The sequence below is a fragment of the Macaca thibetana genome, chromosome 17 (genome assembly GCF_024542745.1).
Source record: "Macaca thibetana thibetana isolate TM-01 chromosome 17, ASM2454274v1, whole genome shotgun sequence".
Classification (NCBI taxonomy): Eukaryota; Metazoa; Chordata; class Mammalia; order Primates; family Cercopithecidae; genus Macaca; species Macaca thibetana.
In genome coordinates this window covers 12,507,084-12,532,103 of record NC_065594.1, presented here as the reverse complement: position 1 = coordinate 12,532,103, position 25,020 = coordinate 12,507,084, and the positions used below count along the sequence as shown (strand labels likewise).

Here is a 25,020-nt window from a genome sequence, read left to right as displayed (position 1 = left end):
CTCCCTGGAATTCCCCTCTCCCTGTGTTTTCCCAATGAGCATATTCTTCAACAGCCATCTTAAATATTACTCTCTGTAAACCTCCCCTGATTCTCTACATGATGTCCACTACTCCCGACTCTTGTGCAACCATTATGTCTTGTATATCTAAACAAAAAAGTTACGATCATACAGGACTATAAGTTTGCAAATTTTTTGATATAGAGCTGTCTTCTAGCCTAGACTGTGACCTCATTCAGGGTACAAAACTAAATTTCAATAATACAACAAAAAAGGAAAACTACAGGTTAATATCTGTAATGAACATACAAAAATCCTCAACAAAATATAAGCAAACCAAATTCAGAAGCACGTTAAAAATGTCATTCACCATCATCAAGTGGAATTCATTTTAGGGATGCAAGGATGGTTCAACACAGGAAGATCAATAAACATGATATATTATGTTAACAGAATGAAGGACAAAAATCATACTATCTCAATAGAAGTATTTGATAAAATTTAACATCTCTTCATAATAAAAACTCTCAACAAATTAGGTATAGAAGGAACATTCCTCAGCATAATAAAGGCCAGACATAACAAGCTCACAGGCAACATCGTTCTGAAAGGGGAAAAGCTGAAAGCTTTCTCTCTAAGATCTGAAACAATAGAAAGTGCCCACTTTCACCACTTTTATTGAACACAGTCCTGGAAGTCCTAGCTAGAGTAATCAGATAGAAGAAAGAAATAAAGGGAATCCAAGTGGGAAGAGTAGAAATCAAGCTGTCCCTGTTTGCAGATAGCATGATCTTTACATATAGAAAATGCCATACTTCACACACACACACACAGAAAAACTATTAGAACTGATAAATAAATTAAGTAAAGTTGTAGGATACAAAATCAACATACAAAATCAGTTTTATTTCTATATGCCAACAGTGAAGAACCTGAAAAAGAAATCAAGAAGGCAATACCATTTTCAATAGCTACAAAAAATTACCTAGGAATAAATTTAACTAACGAAACAAAAGGTATCTACAATTAAAACTACAAAAAAATTGAGGAAGACACTAAAAATAGAAAGTTATCCTGTGTTCATGAACTGCAAGAATTTATATTGTTAAAATGTCCATACTACTCACAGCAGTCTACAGTTTCAATGCAATTGCTAACAAATTACCAGTGACATTCTTCACAAAAATAGAAAAATAATTCTACAATTTGCATGAAACCACAAAAGATCCTGAATAGCCAAAGAAATATTGTGCAAAAAGAATAAAGCTGGTGACATTAGACTACCTGACTTCAAAATATGCTACCAAGTGTTGGTAACCAAAACAACATGGTACTGGCATGCATATTGAGACCTCAATAGACTGATGGAACAGAATCGAAAGTCCATGAAATAAATCCATGGATCTACAGCCGACTAACTTTTGACAAAGGTGCCAAAAATACAAAATGGGGAAAGGAATGTCTCTTCAATAAATAATGTTAGGAAAACTGGTTAAACACTTGCAGAAGAATGAAACTAGACCCTTATCTCTCACCATAGACAAACATCAACTCAAGATGAATTAAAAACTTAAATTAAGACCCAAAACTACAAAGCTGCTAAAAGAGAAAATACAGGAGAAAATGTCCATGAAAAATATCCTACACCAGGATTTTTTTGGATAAAAACGTCAAAAGCATAACAACAAATGCAAGAATAGACAAATGGGATTAACATCAACCTTTTTTTTTTTTTTTTTTTTTTTTAAGCACAGCATTTCAGAACAGTAGAACAATCAACAAAGCAAAGAGACAGGATGCAGAGTGAGAGAATATATTTGCAAACTATGCATCTGATGAGAGGTTAATATCCAAAATATATAGGGAACTGAAACAACTCAACAACAAAATTCAATTAAAATATGAGCAAAAGACCTGACTTTACATTTCTTAAAAGAAGGCATACAAATGGCCAAGAAATATATGAAAAAAATGCTCAACATTTTTAATCATCAGGGAAATGTGAGTAGATACCACTTCATTCTGGTTAGGATGACTATTATCAAAAAGACAAACAGTAACAATTGTTGGTGAAGATGTGGAGAAAAGGGAACACTTACACATTGGTAGGAGAAATGTAAATTAGTTCAGCCATTATGGAAAACAGTATGGCGGTTCCTCAAAAAAAATTAGAAATAGAACTACCCTACACTCCAGCAATCCCACTACTGGGTATATATCCAAAGGAAATGATGTCAATATGTCAAAGAGATATTTGCACTCCTGTGTTTATCGCAGTACAATTCACAACAGCCTAGGTAAGTAAAGAACCTAAATCCCCTCAGTGGTTGAATGAACTTAAAAATATAGTATATATACACAATAGAATACTATTCAGCCATAAGAAAAGAATATTTTGTCACTTGTGGCAACATGGATGAACCTGTTAAATTACATTGAGTGAAATAAGTCAGGAACAGAAAGATAAATACTTCATGATGTCACCTATATGAAATCTAAAAAAGTTGTTCTCATAATAGTAGAATAGTGGTTACCAGAGGATGGGAAGTGTAGTGAGGAGGGAGAATAGGAGAGTTAACAATAATATATCATGCTTCGAAAAACCTAGAAGAGAGGGTTTTGAATGTATACAGTAAAAAGAAATGATAAATATTTAAGGTGCTGGATATGCTATTGTAATCTGATTTGCTCATAACACAATGAACACATATTGACACATCACATATCCCATAAGTATGTACAATTATTATGTATCAGTAAAAATTTAATAATAACAATAATTTAGTTTAAAAAAGAATTCAATTTTATTCTAATCTAGTCAGATTTTCAATAGCATACCCAACCTCTTTCACTAACTTTAAGGTATTCTAAAAATTAATTGTGCCTATTATCTCAATCAGTTAATTCTGTATTGCAAAAATTCTGCATTTAATTGCTTTCTAGTGGTGTTTACATATATATCTATATCTTATTTCTCTCTTATTTTCAGAATTAAAGAATTCTGAGAATAAAACTTGTTTGATTTTGAGCTAATTAACACTCCTGTCTCTGCATTTCTCACAAATTAATCCATTGGGTTTTCAGTCTGAGCTTCTGTGTGTCTTATTGAGCATCTTACAGCATACTATTTCTGTTATTACTGTCTGGTAAATGTAATAATTAATTTTCAATCATTCTAACAAAATCTAGTGAAAAGTCATATAACATACGTTTTATACTCTTGCACTGATGCTTCCAGATAAGCATGACATTTTCCAGAGGAAAGTGTAAGGAAATGGTAAGTCGGGGTTAATGAGAGTCAGAGTACAACTAAGTCTAATGTCCAAGTTGGAGCAGGACACTCAGCAAAGGATCCAAAGGGAAGAACACAAAAAGTCTGAGCAAGTAGGAAAAGGGAAGCCCATATGTCAGTTTCATGGTTGGAAAAGGGCTAGCCAGAGGCAAGGAGAGCACCTGGAAGCCTCCATCCCTGTCTAGGTGTTGCAGCAGCATCACGCCCAGCTGCTGGCTTGCACACAGGCTCCTAGAAGAAGCTGCCCTGGATAGAAGGACTGGTTAGTATTTGCCTGGGGCATATAGTTGTACAAGAGACGGAAGTTTTTAGGTCCTTGTGGTGTCTTGCATTTCCAGAAATCTTACTTCAAATATTTTTCCAGATGCAAAATTCCTTGGATCCTTGTTTTAGAATGAATCTATTAACTAAACTGGATCCAGAAAAATCTATTAACTAAACTGGATCCGTTTTGTTATTCAGAAACTTCACATTAAATTTAATGAATTCCTTTCTTTGTTCATGTATTAATGTCTGGGATTTGGCCCAAATCCTATATAAAATATACACAGAAAGAGAGAGAACAAGTAGCCTCTTTATGTAAACTAATCAAGAAGGAAATGAAGCCACCCAAATGTGGGCTATGCCATCTGTGATCTATGATAAATAGCAAAACTACAGTCATGTTTTTTCCTTAAATGTTAACTGTAAAACATAAAGTCCTTTTTATTAGCACCAGATGTCAAGAATGCTTATTAAAATGCTATGGTTTATTAAATAACATCATTTTAGACTCACTGAACTAGTAAAGACTCGTGTTTTTGCATTAGATTAAATGTCTACAATTCTGTATTACTCCTTCTATTTCAAATATATGAATGCTAATATACATATACCAAAATTTATATTTAGAAACAGATTTATGTATCATAGGCAACACTGAAATATTTTTCAGTCCACAAAAGTGGATTTTCATTTGACTTTTATGTATAAAGTTTATTGAGATTTTTATATAGCAATGAAAATAAGCATTACATATCTCAGATCTATAGGAAATCAGGGAAGATTAAACAAAAATAAAAAGGATATTTAAAACTATATAATCTATCTTTTTAAGTGATTTTGGCTTTTATTTATTTTTTCTTTTTTTCTTTCATCACATAGCTATATGTGAGGAAATTGCAATCATCCCTGTCTCTTCCTTCCTTCCAGCTAAGAGTTAGTACAGCCTTTTCTCAGCCTGAGTCAGGGAAAGAATCACTTTGATAATTAGACAGAAATCACTATATAGAATGTTTGCAGAAATAGAAAGTTTTGGGAACTTTCCTGCAAGGCTGTGCTTGGAATATTTTGAATTCAAATTTAAAGGGAATAGTGAGAATTTAGTATGGTAAATAAGGAACATTACATTTTCATTTTACTTCTTCATCAACTGATAGTTTGGTTAACCTCTTCTTTAAGCCTGTCTTGTCAAAATGACTCTGGAATTACAGATTATGATGCTTTGAAATATTTTATTTTCTTTTTTTAAACCCTATACTTTTTATGCATAATTTGCACATGATCCATTGGGTAGCTAACATGAGGAGTGCTATAGTTCGGATGTTTGATCCCTCAAAACTCATGTTGAAATTTAATTTCAATGTTGGAGGTGGGTGTCTAATGGGAGGTGTCTGGGTCACGGAGACGGATCCCTCATGAATAGATTAAAGCCCTCACTGGGGTTGGGGGGTGAGTGAGTTCTCACTTTATTAGTTCTTGTGAAAGCTGGTGGTTAAAAAGAGCCTGGCACCTGGCCCCTCTTCTGCTTCCTCTCTCCCTGTGATCTCTCTCTATACAAACTCCCCTTCACCTTCAGCCAAGAGTGGAAACAGCCTGAGGCCCTTGCCCAGTTTTGAACTTTTCGAGATACCAGAACTGTGAGCCAAATAAACATATATATAGCCTCAGGTATTTCTTTCTAGCAACACACAAATGAACTAAGACAAGGGTGATTTAGGAAAAGGTTATCTGAGATATAATTCACCTATAACAAAGTCAGCCATAAATTATTTGGGCCAAACTCAGTGTGTGATACATCCCATACACTTGTCCAAGGAAACTAACTTTCTAGTGGTAATCTAGTGATTAACCTTTTCTACTCATTGTTACTTAGACATTATCCAGAATATTCAAATCAAGGTTACTACTGAACATAATCTATTGAGTTTGAAACCAGCAGGTGGGTTCTGAATAAAGTAAAGGGCAGATAATAAAATAGCTTCCATGTTTACATGAGAATTTATTTACTCTGGGATTTTTATCTACTGCTCTTGGTTTTAAAGGTTAACATGAGGACATTAGGAACAAATGGGCCCTTTGTTTTTCAGGAACAGCAGGTGTTGAAACTGCTCTCTAGTTTGACTAGTACAATAGTAGTTAATGTATTCATTGACTTGATTGATCATTACAAGCCCTAAGGGACATAGCCTCTCCCCCCCAAAAAATTATCTGGATGTTTTTATGGTTACCTAGTGCAGTTCTGTATTTTAATCTGTCATATTTGGCTATGTGGACAAAGGATACATTACTGGGTACATTTGTTTCAAAAAGCGATTGCATTTTATATCCAGCCTTATCATAAAATAAATACCTAAGATGTTTTTAGACTGCCTGCATGAACATGGATTTATAATTGCTATGGCTTTGGAGGTATTACAAAATTAACACTTTCTGGGGGATCTCAGCAAATGAGGCAAATGACTTTTTAAAAGTTTTTACTGTTATATTATTATTTTTAGGGACAGGATCTCACTCTGCCATGCAGGCTGGAGTGCAGGGGTGCGAACACTGGCTCACTGCAGCCTCAACTTCCTGGGTTCACGTGATCCTCCTGCCTCAGTCTCTCTAGTGGCTGGGATTACAGATGGGAGCCATCACACTGGCTAATTTTTTCTTTCTTTTTCTTTTTCTTTTTTTTTTTTTTTGTAGAGACAGGATCTCCTGTTTCCCAGGCTGATTCCAAACTCCCTGCCTCAAGTAATCCTCCCACCTTGGCCTCCCAAAGTACTGGGATTACAGGTGTGAGCAACTGCACCTGGCCTGCAAATTACCCTTAAATGTACCTCAAAGGAATTTACAGCTAATTGAGAAGGAAATGAAGCCACCCAAATGTGGTTTATGCTATCTGTGGTCTGTGATAAATGGCAAGACTACAGTCATGTTTTTTCCATGAGAATTATCCATGAGATAATTCTAATAGTTATCCATGAATTATCCATGAGATAATTCTTACAGTTCTAGAGTTCCTGAATCTCCAATATAGACCACTTACTGCTCCAAACCACCTATACAACAGAAAGGGTTAAGCACCTACCATAGTGCTAGAAATGTGTTTATCTATATACTGACTAAGCACTCGGCAAATGTTTAGTGAATAAAATACCCAGAGAAAACCCACTGGTGGTCGAGAGACACGTAATCTAACTATACTGACATCAGTGAATAAGTGACGTCATTTCACATCTGCTCCAAAGTGTACCCTTCCTTCATGTTTATAGAGCTAGCTATAATCTCAGGATTATTAGGTTAGTATGAATAACTATCCCCCCAATAGTAGCAGTTTTCTAAAATTGTCTATCCATAAGTTGCATTTTGGATCTTAGAGATATCCTCTTTTTTTTTTTTTTTTTTTTTTTTTTTTTTTTGAGACTGAGTCTTGCTCTGTCTCCCAGGCTGGAGTGCAGTGGCACAATCTCAGCTCGACTCGCTGCAGCCTCCACCTCCTTGGTTCAAACGATTCTCCTGCCTCAGCCTCCCAAGTATCTGGGATTACAGGCGCACGTCACATGCCCAGCTAATTTTTGTATTTTCAGTAGAGACGGGGTTTCATCATGTTGGCCAGGCTGGTCTTGAACTCCTGACCTAGTGATCCACCCGCCTTGGCTTCAGAAAGTGCTGGGATTACATGCGTGATCCACCGCGCACGGCTGAGATATCCTCTTAATGTGTTATATTGCTAAGTTCTAAAGAGTTTCTATTTGGATTTCCAAACAGAGGGGTTTGAAGTAGAAAGCAGCAGGAGGTTCAACATACTGGGTTGCAATAGAGTGTGTGCTTCTAGTGTATTTTTTTTGGGCGGGGGAACCTTTTTATTAATTGTTATGAATTCATGTAACATAAAATTTATCATCCTAACCATTTTTAAGTGTACAGTTCAGTGGTATTAAGAACATTCAGATTGCTATGCGACCATCACCACTGTCCATCTCCAGAACTCTTCATCTTGTAAAACTGAACCCTGTACCAATTAATCAATAACTCCCTATTCCTTCTTCCCCTAGCCCCTGGCATCCTGTGATTTTAAATGAAAAATATTATGTTAAAATATTGCTATATAATCCAGAAAGAAGAATATGTTCACCATTATATTTATGAATGTTTTACAATTAACGTATTACAGAAAATGGGTGTTATGTATTTATTTTTTGCCTCATCAATTTTCCTGGGAAATGAGGGCCCCTATGTCTCTGCTTGTGATGTTTTATGTACTACTAAAATGGTAGATACATGAGGGGCTCATTTTTAAATATCTCTAACATCTTTGAACTTCAGTACTATTTTTCAAGTATTTTTCATTTTTCAAAACACTAACTTTTGTCGCTTTAATTTCAGATCATTAGTTTCTCCTTTTTGCTCATCATGATACCTCACCCTTGAGATAGATGTTCATATTCTGTACACATATACATGTTTATCAAATTCACACTCTGTGTACCTTTTAAATAGTCTACATTTAGGACAAAATAATGCTTGGCCATACTTTTGTCAAATATTCTCTCTGGAATTCCTATTTCAGTTGGGTTGCGTTGATTTATTTTGGAATCAAGTAATCTGACTTTCAGTTCTTGTGCCAAGGATTATTTTTTATTATTATTATTAATGTATGAGTAGCTCTGTTAGCACTCCATCTCAAGATGTGGTTGAGAAAGCATACTTCTGTGTTTTGTTTCCTTTTCAAGCCCTGAGGCTTAAATTTTTCGGCAGCAATTGCTCTTAGCTCATAAGTGAGAATTTTTAAAAGGTTGAACTGGAAGAATTCTACTGGGTTATTTCTAATTTATATGATTGTCAGAACATTATTGTATTTAGAAAATAATGCTTAATATTTTATTGTGTTCAAGTAATACAACCTACTCTACTTTCTAAGTTTATTTCTCATTCCAGGTCAAATAGTCATTAAATATATTTGCTTCTAGACCAAGTCAGAACCACTGATACTAGTTTAAAAATATGGAGGGATCTTTTCCCCTCTGTGTGTCACAGATGTCTGAAGTTGCACCATTACAGGTTCATTTATTGGTGTTTATTGTCAAATGATGTCCCTTTAATATGTGAATATCCTTGGGAAAAGTGGATCTTATTGTCACTCATCAACTCTTTTGTGGATTTGCTTTTTCCTGGGGCAAGTATAAGCACAGGCATAGAATATACGGAGAGACACAAACAATGGGATGGGAAGGAACTGCGGTATCAAGGACAAAGCTTTAACTGCGTCATCATTTTGCCTCTTTCCTGACTGACCCTCGTAGAGTACTGTTTACCTGATACTTTGGAAAAGTTAATAAACATAAGCATCTGTTTTTCAGAATTTCCTTCAGAATAATCAACCAATATGTATTGTATACCTTTTCTCTGCTACACGTGGGGCTCAGGACATCCCCTGAATTTTTGTACTTACTCCTCAAAGCAACCCCATTTACTGATGAGGAAATGAAGCTTAGAGAAATGTGATCACTTTTTTAAGGTCTACAGCTAGCAACTGTCTTTCTGATTGCTAAACATATGATCTTAACCACACAACTGTATTTATTCTTAGAGTAATGGCGAATCATTGAAGGATTTTAAGAAGATGGAAGTGATCACATTGTTTTTGAAGCAATCACACTGGCTGAGAATAGGTTGGAGAGAAATAAGACTAGAGTTGGACTAAGAAGTTAAGAAACTATTGCAGTTTTCTAGGTATTACCTGAATGTTGCCCAGGAGGTGGCAGCAGGGATGAAAAGCAGCAGATGGATTCAAGCAACATTTGGAAGTAGGCTTCAGCAGGATTCAGTGAGGACAGGAAGGAGTCAAGGGTGATCTTTGAGTTTCTGATTTGAACAAACAGGTAGATGGAAACACTATTCACCAAGACAGAGGGAACACAGAAAGGGGATCTGTATGTGTGTGTGGACAAGGAGGTGGAGGAGGAGGTGGGAGGGGAGGAGAGGATGTTGAGTTGTGGACACGGAGTTTGAGGTATCTGATGTGAAATGTCCAAATGCAAATGTGCAATCAACAGTTTGCTCATGGTCAGTCACTGTGGCTCATGCCTATAATCCCAGCACTTTGAGAGGCCGAGGTGGGCGGATCACTTGAGGTCAGGAGTTCAAGACCAGCCTGGCCCTGGGTGACAGAGTGAGACTCTATCTTAAAAAAAAAAAAAAAAAAATTTGCTCTGTTTTCCTGGAGCTTAAGAAAAGACCCCTAAGTTGGAGATCTAAATCTGAAGGTTATCAGAATATGGATGGAAAGTAGATGAGATCACCCTGGAAGCAGGTACAAAGTGAGAAGAGAAGAAGGGCCAGGACCCATCCCTAACAAAACAAACTAAAACTAAAGTAAATGAAATCAACATATAAGACAAGCATATGACAAAAGGAGAGTCTACCATGAAAATGATAAGGAACAAGCAGAGGGGTAGAAAAGACAGCAAGGACAGCATGGGATTCAGAAGGCTAGAAGGATAAAGTTTCAGAAGAGAGGAGTAGTCATCACAGGGCCTGTGATGTCACTGAGACACAGTGAGGCAGGGCCTGGGTTTAGCACTGAGGAGACTGTTGGTGGCACCAGGGCCCTGGAGCAGTGGATAAAAACTAGACTTTAGTCTTCTTCTCAGTTACTAAATAGACACATGGTATCATGTAAATCTTTTTTTTTTCCCTCGTTCTGTCGCCCAGGCCGGAGTGCAGTGACACAATCACGGTTCACTGCAACCTCTGTCTCCCAGGCTCAAGAGATCCTCCCACCTCAGCCTTTCAAGTAGCTGCGACTGCAGGCACATGCCACCATGCTCGGCTAATTTTAAAAATTTTTTGTAGAGCAGGGTGTCTCGCTCTGTTGCCCAGTCTGGTCTCGAACTCAGCTTAAGCCTGGAACTTCCACCTAGGCCTGCGAATTGCTGGGATTACAGACATGAGCCACTGCACAAGGCCTGTATTGTATAAATCTTTACTTAAGTCAGAGAAAAATAAATGTAATGCATCTTCCCCATGAATGAGTATTTTGATGACTTTTATGATTCCTGATGATTTGTGTGGTTCCTAAAATCATTCAATCTTCATGCCTCAGTTGGCATTTTATTTTCATTTCTGGAGGCCATTTGGTTCTAATTTTACAATCTTATTTTTTGTCTCAAACTCAATATTCTTGACAAAAGTGGTATAATTTTGAGATATTAAGAGTGATACTGTTTTTTTTTTTTTTTTTACAGGTGCTCTCCGATAAGAGACCCAAAGAAAGAGCGGGTAAGCCTCCCTGAGAAAATGTTTTCCTGTTTATGTATAAAAGTTGTTTGGAGAGCTTTGCCTCATCCCTATAAATTTAAACATGCCATAAGTGTCGTTGAATCATGGATGCAAAGCTGATGGATACAGTACGATGTTAAATCAGAATATGACCTGCATTTTGAAAATTGGAAAAGTTCGTTGGGTTTTCTCTAGTCCTCATGCAGCCATGCTGCCGAGTTTATCTCCATTTTGTAAGGTTGGTCTTACACAGAAAGAAATTGCTTTGCATAACCAGTCTTTCTCTTGAAATGTATCTTATAAGTTAAGCAGGAATTAAGTAAAAGATTGCACCTTTACTGACACATCTGCTTAGAAGGTAAGGCCTCTCGAAAATAAGGCATATATGAGGGTAGTGATTTATTTGTATAGCTTTTGTATTTGGAAATGTTCTGTATAAATCTGAATACTTGACAGCTTTATTTGTGGAATTTCTTATTTTAATGACTATGTAAACTAACAGCTAACCACTCTTGAATCACCACATCTTACCAACTCTTTAGCAGCTGTTGTTGTACTTTTCATTTGAACAGTCATTATGGATACGACATTCCGACATCTCCACATCAGTCCTCACTTCATACGGTCATTTACATACTTATACATAGAAAGGAACCCCTTCAAAGCCCTTTGTGTGATTCCACTGTGTGTACTCTTCATATCCTGTAGATAGTGTATTGCTGGACTTGAAAGCTAACACTTTTCTCTGAGTTTACATCTTTCAAGCCCGATTTTGAAGTCTCTTGTCAAATAATGCCTCTAAAGGCAATAGTGTGATGCTACCCTTATCTGCATTGTTGCCAGCATTATTTCCATTTTTATATACTCACTTTTCTATAATCTGTTGAGAACCAGTTTCAGTTCATTATTCAGACACCCAAGATCTCAGCTTCATTTGTGCTTAGGATGAGCATTGGATCTCTGGGATATAGTCATCTGCTGTTCTTCCAACTCTTGGGGAGATTTGCAAGGAGGCCTTTACACTGGGCCTTCTGGCAAGAATGACTGGCTAGAATTTTGTCAGGAAAATGTCTTTAGTGAGTGTGCCGGGCCTATCAGCTGTCCAACCAAACAACGAAGCAGAATTTGTTCTAGCCATTCTGAGAAATGCTTGTAGCATCAAATGTGTATAATTTTTGTCCATTACCACTTTTATATTTGGGACTTCACTATATATAACCCTGAACCACCTGGCAGCTAAGTGGGAAATAAGCACAGACCTCTTTTAAAATCATATGAATGTGTCCAAATAGTAAATTATGACATAAGTAGAATCTCTGTGCTTCGTCTCTCTTGTTGAAATTCCAACTTGAATTCAAGGAGTTGACACTGCATTTACATCAGCAAAGAATGTGCTTCACTCCAGAAATGACCAAAAAAGGGATTTACACTAATGAGCAGCTTTTAGACAAACAAAGTATTTCCCCTGGAGATTTGATAACTAGAATGATAGGTCTATTTTCTTCATTTCATAAGCACATTCAACTTATTATAGCAAAGGAATATTTTTTCACCATGTAAAAGCTACAATCAAGAAAGTAAGAAATAACCGTAGTTAACTTCTGGGTGGAAATGACAAGTACATTTCTAACAAATTAAATCTCTGTGAGGAAGTTCAGCCATGGAGGCTCTGAAGTGGTATCATAGTCCTAGATTGGACGTGGAGCTTACCTGTGGGTCTTCAGGTATCGTGCATGAGAGTTCAGTCTACTACAGCCTGAATATGTAGCTGTTTAACCACTCTGTCGTTCAGTGTTTCATTTTGGCAGGGGAAAAAAATCGAACAGGCAAGCAGGCCAGAAAATCTAGAAGAGAGTCAAATCAATTTTCACATAAATATTTATGGAAAGCACTTGGGGAGAAGGAAATATTGGTGAAGGATATCTGAGAACAATTTTTCTGAACACGTAAATCAAAGGAGAATTATAGAAGCCTAATTCCAATTTCCCTGCAGATACAAAACAGTCCATAAGTCTGTGTTTTTTCATTACAGTCCCGCCTTTTTTAACTTCATCTTTCAAATTAAATTATTAATAATTTAAACTTTTGATGCTCATTCCTTCCTGCTGTTTGTAAATCGTAAAGTCAGCTGCCTTCGTTCCTAATTTGACTTTCCATCATTGCTTCTTAATTGGAGTGTCCAAGAGCTTTGCTCTATTTTAGCAGAAATAGAATATGGTAGTCAGACTGAAGCGGCCCTTCCATATATAAAGATGGAAGGTGGAATGTGACGTAGCAGGAGGATGTCACCCTGACCCACTATTGACCCTTGCGAGGTGATTCCTGGTGATTCTTTCTTGTGTTTTAAAACTGCCTGATTCACATTTTCCTCTGGTCTCAGTCACTGATCGGGGTAAATGTGAAACCCAAAGTAAAAGAGATTCCAGCAGAAAAGCACAGGCACAATAAGGTGGTTTAAAGGCCAGTCGTTATTGCTTTCACCACAGATCAAAAGAGAATGCCACTCTTTTCTAAGCAGTTTAAGCTGTCCACTGGGACGAAAAGATCTCAGCCTAGTGATGAAAGAAACATCTACTACAGCAACAGTGGAATATTTCCTCCCAGTTTATGCCTAGTATGCTGTGGTCTTTATTAGATAAAAATTCACAATAGAAATGAATGTTATATATTGTAATATAGTTTGCTTAATGGAATGAAAAGTTAATTTATTTTTGAAGAGTAAATATATACATAAATATACACATACTATAAAATTAACCCAAGTAGTGGTGGTTGACTTAATTTGTTTTTTAATTGCACTTCTCATTGTATGTGTTATCATTTCTTTAAATGTGTAAATAGGAGACTAAAGCCAAATTACAGTGTTGTTCACTGTCAAGAATATTTGAATCTCACATTGATGTATCATTCTATGTGTGCAACATACTGTTCATTTAAAGATTGTAAAAAAAATTTCTTTGGTTTAGAAAACAATTTTAAAACCTAAGGAAAATAAAATCACATCTGAAGAAATCACATTTTTTTTTCCTCTGAGTAATTTCATTAGGGCAATAGGGACAATTCTTCTTAGAACAGTTTCAAAAGAGGCTTCATGGACATAGCTATTCATCCTTCCTCCAAGAGCTATAATTACTTCTCGCCTTCTCAGCTTCATTGTGTTATGGCGTTTTGTTAGGCACATTATCAAGAATATGAAGGATCTGTCAGGAACAGAATTTCACAAGAGTTAGAAGTATAGAGTATGTAGGAAATCAAAAGTACTAGCCAAATCCAATTATTATGAAGAAAATCACATAATATATGGAGTGTACCTATTTTTCTGTTTCACTAGAATTTAATTGTAGTGACAAATATCTGAGCCCAACAGATTTTTGGTACCCTTTATCTATTCCAATATGAAATTATAACTTCAATTTAGTTAATTAAGTATCTGTTGAACATTACTATGTTCCTTGCACTGTGCAAGGCATTAGCAATACAAAGATAAAGTGAGATAAAATTATCCCTCCTTCAAGAAGCTTGACTAAATTAAATTCTCTCTCGAGATTTTTCCGGTGAAACCAGAGCCTTTAAAAAAGTAAATTTATAACTATTTCGTGAAATTTACAGTAATTTAGTAAGATTTTTAAATTGTGATTTCCTATGACTATACATACAGACAATTACCATTCTGTAGTAATACAACCACATGAGGCAAAAAGAAAGCATCAAAGTGTGCCAAGAAGAACCTTAGTTTTATTTGATTTTAATTAGTGGGAATCTCTATCTTGATGCAAGTGCCACATAAAGCTTAGGAGCTTTATAAATCTAGTTAAAATACAATCTTTCCCTCCATATTTGAGATGTATCAGCTTATTCCCTTGAAAGTTATTCTGAGTACTTAGTTATAGCCCTTGCAAGCTGCCAACTTAAATACAGATAGGGAAAAGGAGAGTGTTTTCTATCTACCATTCCTACCTCTCACAGTGGAATCCATGGACTTCTCCTGGGCAAAGTGCCCCAAACATCTGCTGAAGAGCCTTGAGTAGCAGGGAAGTCAAGGAAGCTGCCCAACTAACAAATATGAAATTTATGTTTGGCCTTAAGATTTCAGGTGGCTTTTGCATTGCTGTCCCCTAACTCAGCTTGGCTGTCTCCTTCTCTTAAAGCCTAAATGCCACCTGTTTTAAAAATCCTTCTCTGCTCACTCTAGCTAAAGAGGTTGACTCCTTCCCCAACTAGTTTCTATGGCTGCAATCTCCGTTTCTTCAGAGCACTTGTCAGAACTTATAGTTTCCTTCCTTCCTTCCTTCCTTCCTTCCTTCCTTCCTTCCTTCCTTCCTTCCTTCCTTCCCTCCTTCCCTCCCTCCCTCCCTCCTTCCTTCCTTCCTTCCTTTCTTCCTTTCTTCCCTCCCTTCCTTTCTTCCTTTCCAATAGGCTAGAAGGTCCATGTCTTGTTCACTATTTTATCCCTTGCTTCCAATAGACTGCTGCCATACAACAGGTGCTGAAAAACATTTGCTGACTAAATGAACCCCTAAACAATAGATTTTATATAATAAAGTTAAGTGCCACCAAGAAAAGTATATGCAGCAGGAAGATCTCATGTTTATCTGGTGGCTTTGCGGCCCTCTTTGCACATTGCCGAATACCCCAGTTTAAAGAGAATTAAGTCCAAGATATTAGAGGAATACAGATCCATATTGACTGAGAGCTTTCATGAGCCAAGAAAGCATTATGAGACATTGACATTCTTTATGTATATTCATTAAATCAGTCCTCAAAACAACACTATATCATTGGAAGTATTGTCCTCACTTTGTGTGTATAAAACAGTAAGGGTCAAAATTAAATTGCTCAATGATTGTCTTAAGTTGGAACTTAAATCTGGTTCTGTTTGATTTCTTTTTCTTTTACTTTTTTTTTTTTTTTTTGAGACGGAGTCTTGCTCTATCATCCAGGCTGGAGTGCAGTGCCGTTATCTAGGTTCACTGCAACCTCCGCCTCCTGGGTTCAAGCAATTCCCCTACCTCAGCCTCCCAAGTAGCTGGGATTACAGGTGCACGCCACCATGCCTGGATAATTTTTGAACTTTTAGTAGAGATGGGGTTTCGCCATGTTGGCCAGGCTGGTCTTGAACTCCTGACCTCAAGTGAACTCCTGGCCTCCTAAAGTGTTGGGATTGCAGGCGTGAACCACTGTGCCTGGCCTCTTATTTGATTTCTAAGACTGTGTACCTTTCACTAAACAAATACTCTCCAAAGAATATCATGGAGGGCTGACTATTGACTAACTTGCTACTGCTTGTCCATCCACCAACTTCTACTACTGTGTGTACTGGATTCGTAAATTTATTGAGTGGGCACTGTGATTCATTACAAAGAATGCATAAAAGAAAAACAGTGCCTTCTCTGAAGGAACTCATCACAAATGGGGGAAGAGAATAAGGAAATACACAGAGGGGGCAAACACACAGCCATTTTCTATGATATTTCTCCTGTTACTCAGAGGGTCAGCATGACAGGGACACAGGCCATGTTTTTAAAATCAAGGAAACATTATTTTTATGATTATAGTTAATGAACCCTCCTTTGAATGTTCCTTGTAAATATTCAGTGTTTACAAGAGAATAACCTGAAAAACAAAACTAAAGAATACAAGAGGTGTGATCTCTGTTTTAGCAGAGACATAATATGGTAATCATACTGAAGCAGCCCCTCCATATACGCAGATAGAAAGCAGAACGTTACGTAACAGGAGGATGTGGCCCTGGCCCACTGTTGACTCTTGCGAGGTGATTCGTGGTGATTCTTTCTTGTGTTTTAAAACTGCCTGATTCACATTTTCGTCTGGAACCCTATGTAATGAGATTGTTGCTGCTGTTGCTTCTAGAGAGTATTTGAAGGAAGCTAGACTTGAACAAATTCTAACTAAAGACAAAGCAGTTCCTGGTTTCTCCTTTTTGAGGTCTTCCGGGGGATAGGAGCAGTTCTTCTAGAGGATGGGGGACCTTGAAAAAATGAGATTATGACAGAAAGCAGAAAAGCAGAAAGTAATTACAATACTTAGTAGGAACTTTGTTGGCAACAGAGAAAGAATATTATCTTGTTAAAAGAATCCTTCCTTAGTATCATCAATAATTTCTTCAATCAGAAGCACGGAAGTATCAATGTATTTTGTTGTTCAAAGCCATTTGTTGTAAATACTAGACTTTTGCTGAAAAATATCCTTTTAATCTTCTCATTTGTTCCATGATTTGAAAGGAAAACAATAAAAATTGTCTATTCAATAGCATGGTTTTATCTTACTGTTTGAGGTTTAAAAAAATGGGTCTCTCTACTTTTATTTATGGCATATTGTTTTATTAAGTAATATAAATGTAATCATGAAAATAAAGCATTATTTCATTTTTTAGATTCTATAGTATGCCCACATCTTCTAAATCGTTTTGAGATTAATGTTTATTTTTATTGTTCTTGAAACAGCAATCTCTGTAAAAAGTGCATTAAAGAAAATACAAACATTAAAAAGCAGCCATAATTTTTGCTTCTGAAAATGCCTTTTATAAGTATGTTATGTGCAAACATATAATCTTGAAAGTACTATTCATACCCCATTATCTTCATTGTGATTTTCATATAAATAAATATAGTACCATAGAAAATTTTAAATCACCTATCATACTGACTGCAGTATTGCTACAGATAACTTTGAAATACATTAATCTCTGGCAACTAATTCAGTCTTTGGAAATACTGGTAGATTTAAACGACTTCTTATAGGCTTAGGTTGTTTTGTGAAGCTGCCCCTTCCCCCAGGCAACCGTGCAATTGTCCTGTTGAGAATGTGGACCCTTTTGTGAGGCACTGGTCTAACCTAAAGAGCTGAACAGATGTTAAAAAAAAATCACTCCACCTAATTTTTCTAGAAATTAATTATTGAATACTATTCGGTTAAATCCTATTAATTTGTATTTCTAACTTTTCCTAACATCTTTTATCTAAGAAGAAAAGAAAGATTCCAAAATTATATTAGAATATAGACACCATCAGCAACAACTCGTGAGTGACTGTGGGTCCTCTTTTCTCCTCTCTCTCCCGGCATCAGAACCTTCTAACCAGAGCCATCCATACTGCAGACAAGGCACTACCTCTCCTCCTTTACTTCCCAATACCTTAACCACCCCTATTTTTCCTTGAGCGTATCCTGCTCTTTTATACCTTAGAGACTTGAAGACAAGGTGTTCCTTGACTTCTCTACCTGGTTTACTCTGATTCAGGTTCACGGGGCCGGATCAGACGCCAAGTCCTCTGCTGAACTTTCCCTTGATCCCTAAGCAGAGTGCCAGTCACAGGATACTTTGTGACAGTTCCGTCATTGCCCCTGTAACATTCTGTAATTTCGATTGTAAGCCCCATGGGGGAAGGTACAACAGCTTATGTTCTCAGTATCCCTGGCCCACCACCTCTTAGACCTTTGATATATTTTTTTGAATGAATGAAATAATTATTTATATTTATGACAACGCTGTGAGGTAAGCAATATAACCATTATCTTCATTTTACAGAAACTGAGGTTAATAGATTTTAAATGGTGTGTCAAATTTTGCACATCTATTAACTGGTAGGCAAAAACTAAGACCAAAACTTTAATAAAATACATTTTCTAGCACTCTAGTATTGGGTATTGATATTGATTAAATATTTCCCATGATTTAATTTTAATCATAGTTATTTTCAAAGACATATATTCCACAACAATGCCATCTAATAGAAATATAATGTGAGCTACGAATGTGAGCCAAATATGTAATTTAAAATTATCCATATGTTTCATTAATAAAGGTGAAAATAATTTTAATAACATTTTATTTAGCCCAGTATCCCTAAAATATCTTTTTAACATGTAATTGAAATAAAAATTATTGAGATTTTGTATTCTTTTTTATAATAATTATTAAAAATCTGGCATGTATTTTACACTTACAGCACATCTTAATTCAGACTAGCCACATTTTTTATTAAACAATGTTTTATTGATGCATAATAGATAATACACAGTTCCGTGTTATATACATGTGATAATTTAATGCATTAGTATAATTTGTAAAGAACAAATAGAATAATTGGAATATCCATGACCTTAATTATTTGTCTTGTCTCTATGCTAGAAATATCCAAATTATTCTCTTCTAGCTATTTTGAAATATAGAATAGTTTATTGTAAACTATAGCCACCCTACTAATCTAGAATAGTAGGTTTTATTTATTTCTTCTATCTAACTCTGTATTTGTACCCATTAATCAACTTCTTTTCTTTTTTTTTTTTTTTTTTTTTTTTGATGGATTCTTGTTCTGTCACCAGGCTGGAGTGCAGTGGCATGATCTCAGCTCATTGCAACCTCCGCCTCCTGGGTTCAAGCGATTCTCCTGCCTCAGGCTCCCGAGGAGCTGGGACTACAGGTGCATGCCACCACGCCCGGTTAATTTTTGTATTTTTAGTAGAGACAGGGTTTCAACATGTTGGCCAGGATGGTCTTGATCTCTTGACCTCGTGATTTGCCCACCTCAGCCTCCCAAAGTGCTGGGATTACAGGCATGAGCCACTGCACCCAGCTAATCAACTTCTTTTCATCTCCACCTCCCTTCTATCCTTCGTGGCCTCTGATAATCACCAGTCTATTCTCTGTCTTCATGAAATCCACTTTTTTAGCTCCCACATGAGTGAGAACATTCAATATTTGTCTTTCTGTGCTTGGGTTTTTTCACTTAAACTAATAGTTTCATTAATAAAACTTAAACTAATAGTTTAAGTGACCTCCAGTTCCACCTATGTTACTGCAAATGACAGGATTTTTTTTTATGACTAAATTATATTCCATTGTGTATATGTGCCACATTTCTTTATCCATTTATCCATTGAAGGGCACTTAGGTTGATTCCATATTTTGGCTATGTGAATAGTGCTGTAATAAACATGGGAGTGCAGATATCTTGTCAACATATTGATTTCCATTCTTTTGGATATACATCCAGTGGTGGAATTGATGGATCATATGGTAGCTCTATTTTTAGGTTTTTGAGGAACCTCCATGCTGTTCCCCATAGTGTACTAACTTACATTTCCAACCTTATACACAAATTCTACTTTCTCCACATCCTTGCCAGCATCTGTTATTGTTGCCTGTCTTTTAAAAACGTATTTTAATTTTTCAGGGTATATAGTATGTGTATATATTTATGAGGTACATGAGATATTTTGATACAGGCATGCAATGTGAAATAAGCACATCATGGAGAATGGGGTGTCCATCCCCTCAAGAATTTATCCTTTGAGTTACAAACAATCAAATTACTTTTCATTTTAAAATGTACAATTAAGTTAGTATTGACTACAAATATACAGTTAAGTTATTATGGCACACCCTGTGGCGCTATCAAATAGTAGCGCTCATTCATTCTTCCTATTTTTTTGTATCCATTTATCATCCTCATTTCCTCCCCTGCCAGCACCCTGCTACCCTTGCCAGCCTCTGGTAACCATCCTTCTACTGCCTATGTCCACGAGTTCAATTGTTTTGAGTTTTAGATCCCACAAATAAGTGAGAACATGGAACGTTTGTCTTTGTGTACCTGGCTTATTTCACTTAACATAATGATCTCCCGTTCCATCCATGTTGCTGCAAATGGCAAGATCTCATTATTTTTTATGACTAAATAGTTCTCCATTGTGTGTATGTACCACATTTTCTTTCTTTTTTTTTTTTTTGAGACAGAGTCTTGCTCTGTCACCCAGGCTGGAGTGCAGTGGCACAATGTCGGCTCACTGCCACCATGGCCGGCTAATTTTTTGTATTTTTAGTAGAGACAGGGTTTCACAGTGTTAGCCAGGATGGTCTTGATCTCCTGACCTAGTGATCTGCCCGCCTTGGCCTCCCAAAGTGCTGGAAGTATAGGCGTGAGCCACCGCGCCCAGCCCTGTACCACATTTTCTTTATCTATCCATCTGTAGATGGACACTTAGGTTGCTTCCAAATTTTAGCTATTGTAAACAGTGCTGTGACAAACACAGGAGTGTGTATATCTCTTTGATACACTGATTTCCTTTCTTTTGGGTTTATATCCAGCAGTGGGATTGCTGGATCACCTGGTAGCTCAATTTTTAGTTTTTTGAGAAACTTCCAAACTGTTTTCCATAGCTGTTGTACTAGTTTACATTCCCATCAACAGTGCACAAGGGTTCTCTTTGCTCCACATTCACGCCAGCATTTGTTATTGCCTGTCTTTTGGATATAAGCCATTTTAACTCGGGTCAGATGATATCTCTTTGTAGTTTTGATTTGCATTTCTCTAATGAGCAATGAGGTTGAGCACCTTTTCATATACCTGCTTGCCGTTTGCATGTCTCCTTTTGCGAAATGTCTATTCAAATCTTTTGCCCGTTTTTTGATCAGATTATTCAATTTTTTCCTATAGAGTTGTTTGGGCTCCTAATAAGCTTCTAATAATTATCTATTCTGGTTATTAATCCCTTATCAGAGGGATAGTTTGCAAATATTTTCTCCCATTCTGTAGGTTGTCTCTTCACTTTGTTAAGTGTATCCTTTGCTGTGCAGAAGCTTTTTAACTGATGTGTTGCCTGTTTTTTTGATTAAAAAAATTGTAATTGGGATGAGATGATCTCTTCTTGTGTTTTTCATTTTCACCTCTCTAATGGTTAGCGATGTTAAGCATTTTTTCATATGTCTGTTGCCCATTTGTATGTCTTCTTTTGAGAAACATCTGTTCACGTCTTTTGTCCATTTTTTAATTGGGGTTTTCATTGTTGTTGAGTTTTTTGAGTTCCTTTTTATTTTTAATATTAACATCTTATCAGATGCATAGTTTGCCAATGTATTCTCTAATTCTGTGTGTTGTCTTTTTGCTCTGCGGTTTCCTTTACCGTGCACAAACTTTTTAGATTGGTGTAATCTAATTTCTATATTTGTTTTGTTGCCCACACTTTTGAGGTTTTATCAAAAAAATCCTTGCATAGACCAATGACATGAAGATTTTCCCTATGTTTTCATTTAGCGGTTTTGTTGTTCTGGGGTCTTACATGTAAGTCTTTAATCCATATTAAGTCATTTTGTGTATATAATGATAGATAACAGTCTAGTTTTATTCTTCCGCATGTGTATATCCGGTTTTCCGAGAACCATTCACTGAAGAGGCTCTCTTTCCCCATTGTATGTTCCTAGTGCCTTTGTCAAAGCAGAGCTGGCTATAAATGTATGGATTTATGTCTGAGTTCTCTATTCTGTTCCATTGGTCTATGTGTCTATTTTTATGTTACAGACTAGCCACATTTCTAATGCTCAATACCTATGTATAACTACTGGCTACCATTTTGAACAACACAAGTTGTTGTTTGATTTGACCCTTGTGAAAAACAGTATTGGGTGAATTAATTTCAAGTGGAAAACAAGGGAATATCTTTGTGGCATGGCTCATGAAAACTGGCGTGCCACCAGTGTGGGTTATGTTATCTTTCCCTCCTTAAATCCTCTTGACTTAAAATATTTGCAGGGATTATTGGTTTCCTTAATGGATTTATTGAAAGCACTCCTACCGTCCTCTGTAATCCAAAATATTATTTTTATGTTTTTTATTTGTTAATACAAAACTGATTAACACTCTTTTGGGAGGCAGAAAATATGGGCATTAGGGATAGAGAGGCCTGAGTTTGAGTCTAGGTCCCTGTTACTTAATTAGCCTTGTGATTAAGAGCAAGGCACCTGTCTGTGTAAGTCTCATTTTCCTCATCTATTAATATGGATAACAACATACCGATTGGGCATAGTAATTATTAGTGTTAAATGAGATAATAATAAGCAGAAACTTTTAATTTTGATGCCTGCACATGATCAATACATAATAGCTATTACTTGCGTTGTTATTATTGATGATAATTAGTTCTATACAGAGATCTCATAACCACCTCTACCTAAATGTTATATTTACTGAGTACCCAAATCATTCATGATAAAGCATTTTAATGGTGAATACAAGTTCATAAACTGAGAATAGAAGGAGAAGCCAAGGTGTTCTAACTTTATCTAAAATGTCAAAACTCACTCTTTATAAGTAATCTTGAGTAAGACACATTCCATTGTCTCAGATAGAAAATATGAAGAATGTTTTGTCATAATAATAGGAGTACTGTGACCCCTTAATACAACACATATTTCGTGAAGAGTTTTAAAACAAATGAGTACACTCAATTTAGTCTTCTGAAAGGAAATTGACAGATAGCAAATATAAATATTTTCAAAAACCAATATGATGCCTCAAGTGTAATAAAAGAAAAATAATTTATAATTAAATGATAATGTATTGAGTCTATAATGCTCAGCTTGACCACATTAGAAGATATAATGAAATAGCCCAGTGCTTATAATGAGTAGTTTTGGATTAAAAAAAAGTGAGAATATGAGAAGTGATTTGGCAGAAGAGTTATAGGTAAGTGAAAGAGTGGAGATAAGGGTGGAATTAGAATGAAACCAGGGTTGAGATAAGTAATAACAGGCAGACTTGTAAGTGTGTGATAGAAGGCAGAAGAACATAACCTTAATTAAAGTCAAGATTAGATGCTAAGACAAGTTGTCACTGTCAACGTGGAGAAAATGAGAAAGTCTGATATTCTTGCAAATGAGCGGGGCTTTATTTATGTATGATGTCAATAATTAATTTCATGTTATAAAATAGGACAGGGTAGAAACAAAGCATCACCAAAAATATATATGCATTCTTGAAATTCCACATGTCAGTGCATACAGTTAGTCTCATATGTAAAGACATTAGAGATCATTTTCTTCCACAGGCCACAGAAAAATAAGGATGGATTAGGAAAAGGAAGCTTTACTACAAGAAGCTGTAGAGAAATTGTACAGTTTATGGAAGTAGTATTGAAAAGCCTAGATAACCCAAAAATAAATAAATGGTTTAAACATAGACTATCAGAGTCAACTTTCTAAAATAATGGCTAAATGAGAATATATGTATATATATTTGGACACAATAAAAACAACAATTACAGTAATTACAAATGCAGGTTACTTCTGATGTCTTAAACTGGTGGTCGCAATACCATGAACGACATCATCCTTGGTGACACATCCTGTGATGGTGAACAGCTCTTCACAAAGTTATGAGCAAACTTCACAGTTTTTCCACCATTTCCATGGTACTGTCATTGCTGGAATATTGAGTATATATTAAAACCATGTAAAAGCTGCTTTCTGTCTGTATGTAAAATAGAATAAGGGTCTAGTCTCAGAGAAGCTCAGATAATAACTAATGTGGCAGTAGATCTGGCAATCATGTAGAACGCAGGGCAAGTCTTCACTATCCAGTCCTGGTTTTCAGGATTGTCAGCATATGACAACTGGCCACTAAGTTCTAGTGGAAGATACCAATCATTACAATAAACAAAAATATACCTCCTCATTTTTTCCCAAATGCACGCATTCTAGAAGGCATAGCATCTCCCTTGAAAATCATTGGCTTAGAGAGAAAGAGCATCCTGGCCCTTCAAGGCACCAATGTAGCAGCATGACTTAAGATTGCGGTCCCTCCTGGGATTGGGCTGAGCACACATTTGCTACCTGTTCCTTCAACTATGTGGTGCCTACCTCGGCATGCCAGGTCTGACAGTTCCTAGGCACTTCAAATGCTTGCTGGACACTACGCTTGTTGGTGGCTTTGAAAGAAACTCTTTCCAAATAGGAGGCAGAGGCAAAGCATTCCTGATGCCTCCTCAACTTGTAAAAGAAGGCACCATGAAATAAATGCATATACACCATTTGAATGGCTTCCCTTTTCACTAAGTTCTTGTGTAGAGTGAGACTACAATTTTTGTTCATCCTCTCAGAGTTTCAATTAGATTTAAAGTCTTCTGGTATCTATTCTTAGCACCAACATTCACATCAAAATCAGTCCGTCATTCAGTAACAATCAGCAGCTCAAATTAACAAACTTTCAGACACTGAAAGTTTTAATTCACTTTTTAAAGTCATCTGTTAACTGTGGAAGCAAACCACTTTCTCTGCTGGAAAATTTACCAAAGGCCAGCTTGACAGACTATGTCTATTTTGAGTAACATTGCAAGTTTTCTTAAAAGTAGAGTTGAGCTGCCTAATAAGGTACACGATGAATTGGACTTCTACGTGTAAAAATACAGGC

At 36.3% G+C, this 25,020-nt stretch overlaps 1 protein-coding gene across 1 annotated transcript in view; it reads left to right on the top strand.

Moving 5' to 3' along the window:
* Window positions 1–25,020, top strand: part of STARD13 (StAR related lipid transfer domain containing 13) — a 556,563-nt gene that overhangs the window by 205,456 nt on the left and 326,087 nt on the right. The window contains exon 3 of the mRNA XM_050766579.1: window positions 10,786–10,819. Coding sequence (XP_050622536.1) covers window positions 10,786–10,819 — 34 coding nt within the window. The remainder of the gene's footprint in view (window positions 1–10,785; window positions 10,820–25,020) is intronic.